General features: G+C 39.5%; 1 protein-coding gene across 14 annotated transcripts in view; it reads right to left on the minus strand.

Moving 5' to 3' along the window:
- Nucleotides 1-12,282, minus strand: part of ARMC3 (armadillo repeat containing 3) — a 102,432-nt gene that overhangs the window by 83,136 nt on the left and 7,014 nt on the right. For 12 of the 14 annotated variants that reach the window (XM_086714766.1, XM_086714761.1, XM_086714760.1 and 9 more), the window contains exon 3: nt 316-433. In XM_086714766.1, the coding sequence (XP_086570892.1) occupies nt 316-433 (118 nt within the window). Of the gene's footprint in view, nt 1-315; nt 434-7,215; nt 7,316-12,282 lie in introns of all 14 variants that reach the window. The other 2 variants (XM_086714759.1, XM_086714758.1) reach the window with 1 other exon arrangement.

Raw genomic sequence — 12,282 nt, forward strand, 5'->3', positions numbered from 1 at the left:
ACGACTTTATTTTGCTGCTCAAATCGTGCCAGCTTTGACCCTTGGGAGCTCTTTCGGCTCCCGTGACTTACAATCTTTTAGACTACAATCAAACCTTCAACATGACTCTTCTATGCAGCGACTAAATTACTCCTTGAGATTAAGTTAGGCACTTAGGGAGATGTATTACTTTCAGGTAATGCATTAAGTGATATTCTGGTTGTCTGAAAGAATTCATCTGACAAGAAGTGAATTAAAGACTAAGGAGAGTGCCCATTATGTAGTAAATATTTTAGGAAACTAATGAAATAGAAAAATAAACTGAAAAAGCCAAACCTTTTAAAGCAAATCTATAAATGGCTTCACATGCTTTAGCCAAAATTTCTTCTTCTGGAGAATTAAGCATTAACACCACAGTTGCCGCTTTTTTGCTCTCAATCGTTAGTGGATCAAACTGAAATGTAGAGAGAAAACGATCAGGTTCACATACGAGCTTTAAAAATCACACCAAAAAAGGGAATGGCGTCTAGAAACTTGCAGAGAACATAATCATACAAAAAGGATGTGATCACTGCCCACTAAGTGCATTGTAAAGTTTTTATTTAAAAAAACATCACTGACAGAGATATGGTTGCCAATATTGGTGGCTTTGGAATTCCTGGGACGATGGCAGGAGGAACAGAGTATTTTGGAATCTGACAGATCTAATTTTTCAACTGAGCCATGTGGAATCCAACAAGTTACTTAAGCTGCAAGAATTTCACACAGTTTCCCTTTCTGTATAAACAGCATAATAATACCTATCTCCTCAAAGGAGCAAGGAGAGGATTAGAGATCATGTGTGTAAAGCGTTTAGCACATTGTCTGCACATAATAGAAGGTCATTAAGTAACATATATTGGCATAATTCTTAGTCAATACACAAGAAGCCTTTAGTACCTGTATATATTTGATCCCCTGACAGTCTCCAGAATTAGTACCTGCTTCTAATCACTACTCTTTCTGAGAAAGCAGAAATTACATACGTGAAATCACTAAAAAGCAATAGAAAACGGCACATAACACAGTGTAAGACTGGATAAAATCTGAAACAGGGCAAATGGTAATATGCCATGAAGAAAAAGTAGGGGTGCCTGGGTGACCCAGTCGGTTGGGTGTCCGACTTCAGCTCAGGTCATGATCTCATGGTCAGTGAGTTCGAGCCTCGCATCGAGCTCTTGGCTGACAGCTCAGAGCCTGGAGCCTGCTTTGGATTCTGTGTCTCCTTCTCTCTCTCTGCCCCTCCTGCCACTCGCACTCACTCTCTCTCTCTCACAAATAAAATAAAAACACTAAAAAAAAAAGCATAGAGCTCTAGGAAGGCCTATATCCCGCTCTGAGATGTTCAGAATTCATGGGTAGCCAAAATACACAACAACAAATGCATAACTCCTGTGGGTTTTCTTTGGTCAAGGAGAAAACAAATTGTTACGCTATTTTTCTTCCATTTCCAGAGACTGGTGAAGGTGGGTGTTCTGCTTATGTTAAAGACAAAAAAATTGAATTTCAAAGCTTTAGCTGGCTCTTTGTGTTGGTCCCTTTCTAAATGAACATCTTATTGTGTCTGGAGATATAACAAACATTGGGGTTCAGTTTCAGGCAGAGAATGGAGAGACAGATTACTCTGAGTAAGGAGGTATAATTGTGTGAGGCTGGAAGAGTACAGAAGACAGAGAAGGTAGCAGTAAGCTGTGACCTAAAAGGGCACAGCTGGGATAAAAATACCACTTGCAGGGGAAATGGCCATTGGATTTGGGGACAGCGTTATCTAACATCCAAATTAAAGCCATTGTTTGTATATGTCTAACTCTCTACTAGAAACTGTGAGAGTTACAAAAGTCATGGTGTTTGTTCTCAAGCCTCTTAGACTCTTTCTGGGGAGACAAATCTTCGTTGAAAGTCTGCCACAAGCACCAAGCTTATAGTACTTGTGGGTTTCCAGTGACGTGAACCAATGGGACAAGATGGCCTCTAGCAGAGCAGAGAGCAGTGGCGGAGACACTGGCTCCAACACTGATCGGGAGAGCACAGCGACCTGGAAACCCAGAGAAATTTTAAGGGAGGAAAGCATTTGGGGATTGAGGCTTGAAAATCAGCAGGCACTCACAAACCCAACAAGTACATTAACTATATACTTAAAGAAATTACTTGGTAAATGCTCCAGCCAACACTGGGGAAGACAAGATATAAAAAACAATAGTACTATCTCAATAAATACAATGAGATATATAGTAAAATTGAATGATAATGATGTTGTGAATCATGATGTAATTCTTAAGGATTTCTGAAGTAGTGATAACACATTATAAGGGAAAAAATAATTTGGAATTAAAATTCTAGATTTTTCTCAATAAAGCTCAGGTAAAGGAAACCAGATTGTTTTGGTAAAGAGAACTAGGTTATTGCCTAGTTATTATTTATTTTTTCCTTGATATAAAAAAACAGGTTTAAATATGTGTGTTTAATAGGCTACAGAAAAATAGTAAAAGTTCCAATTTACCAAAAAGACAAGGTTACAAAAGAAAGTTGCTCAATTCAGAAAAAGGGAAGAAAAAAACAAGAGAAACACAACATGAAAATATAGCAAAGAAAAACCAAAAACCTAAAAATGATAGGAAGAAAACCAAATATTATCAGTGGTCAAAATAAACATCTGTAAGGCAAATAGATCTCAGTAACTAAGATTGTCAGCTTGTCAAAATTTGTTTTTTGTGTAGTGATATATATGTCTTCCACCTGATCTTACAGAATACAAATTCAGATCTATCTCTCTAAGACATAGAACATTCTTATCACTTCTGAATATTTCCCTTACGCTCCTTTCCCCTCCAAAAACACCCCCAGAAAGATAACCATTCTATGACTTTTAAAATCATCCTTTAGTAAAAAAAGTAAATAAATAAATAATAAAATAAAATCATCCATTAGTTTTTCCTGTTCTTCAACTTTGTATAAATAGGCTCATATAACATGTATTCTTTCATGTCCGCCTTCTTTAGCTCAGCACAATGTCTCTGAGATTCAGTCACATTTTTGTATTACTAAGTCATACTTCCTATGGCTATATATTATTCCATTTTATGAATATACCAGTTTAGGTTCTTGTCTTTCAGCTGGAGGCTATCATGAACAAAGCTGCAATGAATACTCTTGCACACGTCTTTTTATGGGTATATGCCCTCATTTCCCTTGGGCATATACCTAGGAATGGACTTGATGAGTCATAGGGTAGACACGCATTTACCCTTCATAGACACTGTTGAACAGTTTTCTAAAGTACTTTTATCAATTTTCATTCTCACCAGTTAAAGATAAAGAGTTCCAGTTGTTCTACCTCCTCACCAATCCTTGGTATTATTTTTATTTGCTTTTTTTTCTTTATTTGCTTTTTCCACTTTATTTCTTATCTTGCTTAGATTATGATCGATTATTTTAATAACACTCCTGCCAAACCCTAAATAAACTTTTTTTTCATCCTTCTGTCTTGTCATCAAATCAATTCTAGAATATGGACAAACACTAGAATTTTCTTTCTTTGCATTTGTACCCCGACATCCAAGCATTCTTGGAGAATGTTAAGCTACAGGGAAAATTAGTATTGCTGTAAATTCAAGATCAATAATTTCACAGGAGTCTCAAACCTATCTATATCTTCTTCTGTTACTTTAGAGAAAATGTTTCTCCTACTATCTAAGCCCAGTGTCTAATGTGTGCTTTGGACTTTTAACCCATTCACCTTTAATTCTCTCATTGATTCAATAAACACTCATTCAACCCTAATAAAGCCACACACTCAGAACAGCATACTAAACATGATAATCAAGTCCCCTATTCTCATAGAACTTACACATTGTCAGTTACGTCATACCATTAATCATCCTTTTTTTCTCTTGAGTCGTCAACTTCTTCCTAACAATTGGATTATTCCCATTACTTCGGAGTCCACTTTGCAGAGAGCCAATTTAGATTCAATAAAATGCACCTAACTTTAAGTCTGATGAGTTTTAATAAATGTATAGATACCTCTAACTAACCCCCTCCAAACAATATGGAACTTTCCATTACCCCAAAATATTCTCTCCTGCCTCTCTGTAGCTGATTCCCTTTCCCATATCTCCTCTAGGCAACCACTGATCTGCATCCTTTCACCGTAGGTTAACTTCAACTCTTTAAATATGAAATTATGGCACAGGTACCCCTTACGTATGGCCCCTTTCACTTGGCAGAATGATTATGAGATTCATCCGTATTATTCCACGTATCCGTGGTTCATTCCTTTTTGTTTATCCGTTCAATTAGTGATGGACCTTTGGGTTATTTCACTTGGGACCATTATGAATGAAAGCTGCAATGGGCTTTTCCATGTCAGTCTTCTTGTAGATGTATATTTTCATTTCTCTTGAGTGAATACCTAGGAGTAGAATTTCTGGCTTGACTGGTAGTACAGGTTTAACTTTCCAAAAAAATAAGGTTTTTCCAAAGTAGTTTTACTATCTTGGTTCCCACTAGCAATGTATCTGTATCCAACATAGTATATCTCTTCGCTTATTTAGGTCTTCCATAATTTGTCTTGGCAATGTTTTATAGTTTTCAGCATATAGGCACTGCATTTATTTTGTTAAACTTATCTCTGAATATTTTGTTGTTTCTGATGCTATGGCAAATGAGATCTTTTTTTCTTCATCTATTTTAAACAAGTGTCATTAGGTAAACAATATTTAGGACCATTTTTCCTCTTACAAATGAACCTTTTCATTATGATGATATGGGTCTCTTTTTCTCTGGTAATATTATTTGCCCTGTTATATAATTCATCTAGTATTAATATAGGCACTCCAGCTTTCTTATGATTTTAGTTTGCAGTATATCTCTTTCCATATTTTGACCTTTAACCTAGCTATATCTTTATATTTAAAGATTTCTTATAGACAGCTTACAGTTTTGGATCTTGTTTTTTTATTCAGTTTGACAATCTCTCACTTAAAAAAAAATTTTTTTTAATATTTATTTTTGAAGGAGAGACAGACAGAACATGAGCAGGGGAGGGGCAAAGAGAGAGGGAGACACAGAATCCAGAGCAGGTTCCAGGGACTTGAACTCATGAATTGTGAGATCATGACCTGAGCCAAAACCAAGAGACTGACGCTCAATTAGCTAAGCCACCCAGGGGCCCTTGTTTTCTCCTTTTCTGATTTGTTCCCTGGTTCCTTTTTCCATCTTCTTTTGGACAACTGAATTTTTTAGTATCCAATTTTATCTCCTATACTGGTTTATCAACTGAGTTTTCTTCTGAATATGAGTCACATTTTTCTTTGCATATATAATAATTTTTACTGGCAAGTGAACATTGTAAAAAATTATGTTGTTGAGTGTCTGGATTGTATTGGGGGCCTTCTCTTTTTTTATTTTTTTTATGTTTATTTATTTTTGAGAGAGAGAGACAGAGTGTGAGCAGGGGAAGGGCAGAGAAAGAGAGGGAGACACAGAATCCGAAGTAGGCTCCAGGCTCTGAGCTGTCAGCACAGAGCCCAATGTAGGGCTCAAACTCGTGAACCCCAAGATCATGACCTGAGCTTAAGTCAGACGCTTAACCAATTGAGTTACCCAGGCACCACTGGGGGTCCTTCTCTTAAAGGATGTTGAATTTTGTTCTGCTAGACGGTTGTCTTATTTATGGTTCAGCTTTATCTATGTAAGGCCTACTTGAAAACATTATTCCAGCAGTTCTGAGGAAGCCATTGCTCTAGGGCTGGGTTAGCCATACTACAACTAAGGCATGACCCTGCCGGGGGCTCTACTTAATGCCCCACATGTTCAACAAGATCTCTCCAATCTTTTGGATCAAAATTAGAATGTCCTCCAGGCGGGTCTGAATCTTAAAATTATTCTTGTAGCTCTCTGATAGTTGTTCATGCCTGTTCTTTGTCATGAACATGAGTTTCACCCTGTGCAGCTTAGACTTCAAAGAATCAAGGGAATCATTAACTAAATTTCTGGAACTATTTTCCTATATATTTCCCTCCTCTCTGGCACTCTGCAAACTTCCACCACCTTAGCCTCTCTACACTCTGATGTCTCAAAACTCTTTTATTTTAAAACAAAGGTAATATTTCCCTAGATATTAATCATCTTCCAGGTGCTATCTTAGCTCTCCTTCCCTTCCACAGTCAAAAATCTTATGAGCTATTGGGGCGCCTGGGTGGCTCAGTCAGTTGAGCGTCTGGCTTCAGCTCAGGTCATGATCTCACATTTTCTGGGTTCGAGCCCCGCGTCGGGCTCTGTGCTGACAGCTCAAGCCTGGATCCTGCTTCAGATTCTTTGTCTCCTTCTCTCTGCCCCTCCCCTGCTCGCACTCTGTCTCTCTCTCAAAAATAAACATTAAAAAAAAAAAAAAAACTATGAAAAAATTCTTAGGAACTATTGATTTTCCTCCATTTTCTCCCCCTCATACTTCCTGCTAAACATCTCCACTCTGACTTTCATCCTCATTGGTTCACCAAAATATTTCTAAGACCATCAACAGTGAACACCATGTTACTTCTCACTTCTTGACATTTTAATCTCATTTCTAGAGAATTAAAATAACAAACAATGCTTGAAACTGTAGAAGCTTATGGCTTACTTGAATTGTCAGGCCTGCATCTTTCTGGATGAGTTTTTTATTGCTTTTTTTCATGATAGTTTGGGTATTAAAAATCCTTGGTGGGAGTGCCTGGGTGGCTCAGTCAGTTGAGCGACCGACTTCAGCTCAGGTCATGATCTCACAGCTCGAGAGTCCGAGCCCCACGTCGGGCTCTGTGCTGACAGCTTGGAGCCTGGAGCCTGCTTCAGATTCTGTGTCTCCCTCTCTCTCTGCCCCTAACCCACTCGCATTCTCTGTCTCTCTCAAAAATAATAAATATTAAAAAAAAAAATCCTTGGGGTGTTGTTGTGGTTGTGGCAGTTGTTGCTTTGAAGGTTTTGTTTTGTTTTGTTTTGTTTTGTTTCACAGCTATATTCCTCTGAACTTCTCTGTAACAGCACTTAATGCATTGCGTTATTTCTTGGGTTTACGTGTCTTCTTCAGTATGTTTACCATCATTTCCTGGGTTGCTCAAGCCCAAAACCTGAAACCATCTCCCACCTCCTCTCCTCTCACACCCCACATGCAATCCAGCAGCAAATCCTGTCATTTCTGCCTTCAACATGGCTACTTACTCAGGCCACCGGGCTGCATAGCTCATCGCTCCTCCGTAATAGCCTCCATATTGGTCTTCCAGTTTCCACTTTTCCCGTTGTAGCTGGAATGATCTTAATGCTTTTCGTTTCAAATATAAATGAGATGTCACTAATCCTCTACTTGTAACCCTCCAATGGATTCCCCTTTTTGCACATTAGGAAAACATCCAACCTCCTTAATATAGCGGAAAAGGCTGTGATCACCACCAGCCTCCCACCTTTAATCCCTATCTCCTGCTCCCTGCTTTCTAGTCTCCAGTCACATCAACCTTCTTGGCATTCCCCAAGTATACTAAGTAAGGTCTTAGTATGGCTACAGTGCTCTCTAGCTAGGGTGCTCTCTCCCAGACATTTGCATAGCAGACTTCCTCATTCCATTTGTCTTTCTTAAATGTGACCCCACGGAGAAAGCTTGCCCAGACCTGGATTCTATTTAAAGTAGCCCCATCCCTCCCCATCCTTATATCCTATTTTATTTTTCCCCATTGATCTTATTACTACCTGAATTATATTATTATTTGTTAATTGACTGCTTCCCCTAACTAGCATATAAGCTATGAACTTTGTTTTGCTCCCATGTATATGCCCAGGAGGTAGAAAAACACTTGTACGTGGCATTCACTCAATATTTGTCTAATAAGTGAATGAATTTCTTCAGGCAAAGGACTGTGTAATTTCTCTACCGCCATTACTTAGAATAAACCCAGGATGTGGAAATACTCAATAAATGTTTATCAAGAAGTGCATGAAAATACCTCTGGAAACTTCTGTTTTATGCTTGTGGCCTGAAAGGGCTTTAACCGTGTACTGTCTCTTGATGTCAGAAAAGAAGGTTCTAAACCTGAGGTTCGTGGAGCCATCGATGGGCTTCAGGGATAGATCCTTCCACTACAATTGTATGTAAAACTTTTGGTGGGCATTTTTGTGGGGAGGGAGTCCACAGTGACCATCCCATCCTCATAGGGCTCCCTGACCACACCCCTCCCAACCCGTGAGAATCACAGCCTTAAATCGTCTTTGCCGCCCACAACAGTTTCCCTGGCATTCTGCTGGCTGTCTTCTCTATCCACCCCCACTCAGGACAAAGTTCCCTTCCACTTCAGAACTTGCACTTCAGAGACCACTGATAGTTCAAGATTTTTAAAGCTGATTTTATAAGCATGTGAATAAATATGCTCTGTTAAAACATACTTATGTCACGATCTCCACACAGTGACTGCAGTTGTCAAAGGAGTGCCTGAAAATATACTTAAACCGAACCCATCGTAAAGATTTGTAACCCTTCGGGGCGCCTGGGTGGCGCAGTCGGTTAAGCGTCCGACTTCAGCCAGGTCGCGATCTCGCGGTCCGTGAGTTCGAGCCCCGCGTCGGGCTCTGGGCTGATGGCTCGGAGCCTGGAGCCTGTTTCCGATTCTGTGTCTCCCTCTCTCTCTGCCCCTCCCCCGTTCATGCTCTGTCTCTCTCTGTCCCAAAAATAAATAAACGTTGAAAAAAAAAAATTTAAAAAAAAAAAAAAAGATTTGTAACCCTTCTTCAGTGGTGGAGAAAACACTTTGGTATTTTGACCTATCTTCTGGTCGTCATTAAGAAAAAGGTAATATGGGGTACCAGAAGCTTGAAGGGAAGGTTCAGACTGTGAGAGTTACAGTCTAAAGAGCTGTTAAAGGAGGAGAAATACCAGTATTTGGCAGAGAGCGGAGAAAACTTGGCATGACATCTGTTTCTCCTAGAGAGCCTACAGCATTATAGTAATTTTTTATTTAAAAAGGTGCTGAGAATCAAATGATAGCTAGAACAGAATGCCACACAACTAAATAAATAATACTGTGCTGTAATTACATAGCCCATCTGCTTTCCCGTGAGGAACTCACAGTCACTCACCAGCAAGCTGGTTGTGAAATTATAATTTCACGCTGTATACAAAACAAATGATGAACCAAAGTTATTTACAGAAAGGGTGAAATAAAGGGGAAGCATTTTGGCTAAACTCTGAATTTTAAGTTCAGTCAATTAGCGCAGCCATAGTCTCACAGAGATTCTTTTACATCTCTGTTAAGGACACAAGACCTTCTAGAACAATGCTGTCCAGCACAAAGTTCAACACTGCAAATGTTCTGATTCTGCTTTGCCCAATATAGCAGTCACAAGCCGCGTGTGGCCTTTGAGCACTTGAAGTGTAAGGTGACTGAGGTGCTGAATGTTTCGTTTTATTTTTAGTTGTTAATTTCAATTACTATGCCTTTAATCATCATTAATTTAAATTTAAATAACCGCAGGTGACTGGTGACTGCTACATTAGGCCGGGCCTAAAAGAATACAAAGTTGTAAAGTTGAACTCAGTGAAAATAGATAAATCATGAGAGTCTCGTAATTTTTATGGTACCAAGAAGGGCAAAGAAAAGGCTTTTTTGATGGCTATTGGAGCGTGTTTGCTACATCATTGGTCTCAGATCAGGGGGGAAACCAATTATACATGAAAAGAGAGACAGATAACAGAAATGGACTGTCTCACTCTAGTAGGGACTTTTCGTAGAGAGCATCTAGACATCAGTTAAAATCCAGTAAAAAGTGACAAGGTTAAAATGAAAACAGCTAAAATGGCCTCTAGGTTTCTTTACAACTTGAATTAAACTTTTAGAGCAAGGTAAGCAAGATTTTTTTAGAATACGGTTTTGTGCATGTTTCTTAATTTATACTAATTTTTCTTAAATCATGACTTTCTAAAATCTGTGATGTAGGAGAAACGTCGGAAAATTAATTCCCATGAAGCTTCATTTCTGAAATAAGTCCAGGCGGTTCTGCAGCCCGTGACAACGCGTTAAGGGTTGCATTCTGAGGTTGACGGGAGCGTCCGGGGAAGACAAGTCACTGGAGACATCCCACTCTTCCAAGGAACTGGGTTTGGTCACCCACGTGAGGAAGCAGATCCTGCTGTCGCCTGATGCTCTGACTCAACGCTCAGTGAGCTTAGCTCCCCCCATTTGCACCTAACTATGGACAGAAGGTGCAGAACCATTAACGTAAATACATAAACATTCAGTTAACTTGACAGTGAGATTCCAGAACCAGGTCACAGTCCCTTGTGAGTTTAGATACTGTGGATTTAGTCCGCTGAAACTCAGTTGCCTCTGAAATATCAAGAAAATAAAAATTCCATGCTCATGAACTTGAAAACCTGACCATGAAGCATGAGGGCCACACCCCAGGCCACCAGGAACTTTAGTGGCCAGCTGGTCTTCCACAGCTGATCACCCTGCCTCCTTTGACAATGTGCAAAACTTCTCAAGTTTTGTGGGATGATCAACAGTACCCTCAATTACATCACGAAGAATAACAACTTTGACCAAGTTCTCATCTAGTGCCAAGCGCTGTTCTAAGCATCTCATATTTACCTAACCTTGCCTCCCCACTGTGAATAGATATGAAGTGGTTGTCGTTATATCCTCACTGGAGTATACAGAGTTCGGGAACTTGGCCTCCAGATGGAGTGAGGATTCAGTCTCTGGCGGTATTATTCCAGAGCCTGGATCCTTAGTCCCTAAATGTCTTGCCTTATAGTAAATATTGCCTTCTAAGGTTGTTTCTATTAGTAATTCTCTTATGCAATCATTCCATAGAAAGTTTTCCTTTTGTTAAAGCATCACAAACAACCTTTCAGCCAGACGTGGAAATGTTTGGGGAGGTAGATTATAGTTGCATCGGTCGTTCAAGCTGTTATCTTCCCCACCTCTAAGCATCTTCTTAGCTAGTGGTCGCTTTCACGAGAAGGAATGGAGGTCAATAAACCACACGGGCGTACATTAAATGTATGTTTTGATGATTCGAAAATTAAGAAAAGCAAGGGGAGCTTTTTGTTTTAACCATATAACTGAACATTCTTCTTTCTGTCCCCATTACTCATTTTAACTAGTATACAAAACACTAATAACAACACGAATCTTTGGAAATAAGAAGCAAGTTGTTATTAGTTGGCACAGGAAAGTTAATTTTTTAAAGCAGTTATACATCCATCTTTGAAATTTGGTTTTCTTTTATACTCTGTACAAGAACCCTTTCATATCATAGACTTTGAAGAGGTATACCTTGGCACAAATGCCAAGTTCAGACAGTTGACATTGTGGTATACTGTTTTGAAGTATTTGAATTCACAAGATAGAAAGTGGTTACATAGTTTAACACTAATCTGCCAGCTTTATTAACATATAGTCAGAGTTAGAGAAGTATGGAAGGACTAAGAGGAAAGGCCATGGTCAAGGCCCATTGGTAATTGTTATATATGTCCTTTTTTTTTGGATCACTCTACTTTTTTATAAGTTTATTTTTTTTTTTCAACTTTTATTTATTTTTGGGACAGAGAGAGACAGAGCATGAATGGGGGAGGGGCAGAGAGAGAGGGAGACACAGAATCGGAAACAGGCTCCAGGCTCTGAGCCTGACGCGGGGCTCGAACTCACGGACCGCGAGATCGTGACCTGGCTGAAGTCGGACTCTTAACCGACTGCGCCACCCAGGCGCCCCACTCTACTTTTTTAAAAAGCATAATTAACATACGGTGTTATACTAGCTTATGGTGTACAATGTAATGATTCAACAATTCTATCCATTTCTCAGTACTCATCACAGTAAGTATACTCTTTTTTAATGTTTATTTTTGAGAGAGAGAGAGAGCGAGAGAGAAAGTGGGAACAGGGGAGGGGCAGAAAGAGAGGGAGACACAGAATCTGAAGCAGGTTCCAGGCTCCGAGCTGTCAGCACAGAGCCCAGCACGGGGCTCGAACTCACGAACGTCAAGATCATGACCTGAGCCAAAGTCGGACGCTTAACTGAGTCACCCAGGCGCCCCACTATAAGTAGACTCTTAATCTCTCCCATTCCCCACCTATCTCCCCTCTGGCAACCACTAACCAGTTTGTTCCCTGTATTTAAAGTCTGTTTGTTGTTGTTGTTTATTTCTTTTTTTCCTTAAATTCCACTTTTGACTGAAATCAGGGTATTTATTTTTCTCTGTCTGACTTACTTCCTGTAGCATTATACCCTCTAGCTCCA

The sequence above is a fragment of the Puma concolor genome, chromosome B4, assembly GCF_028749965.1.
Source record: "Puma concolor isolate L17-30 chromosome B4, mPumCon1.1.hap2, whole genome shotgun sequence".
NCBI classification, from domain to species: Eukaryota; Metazoa; Chordata; class Mammalia; order Carnivora; family Felidae; genus Puma; species Puma concolor.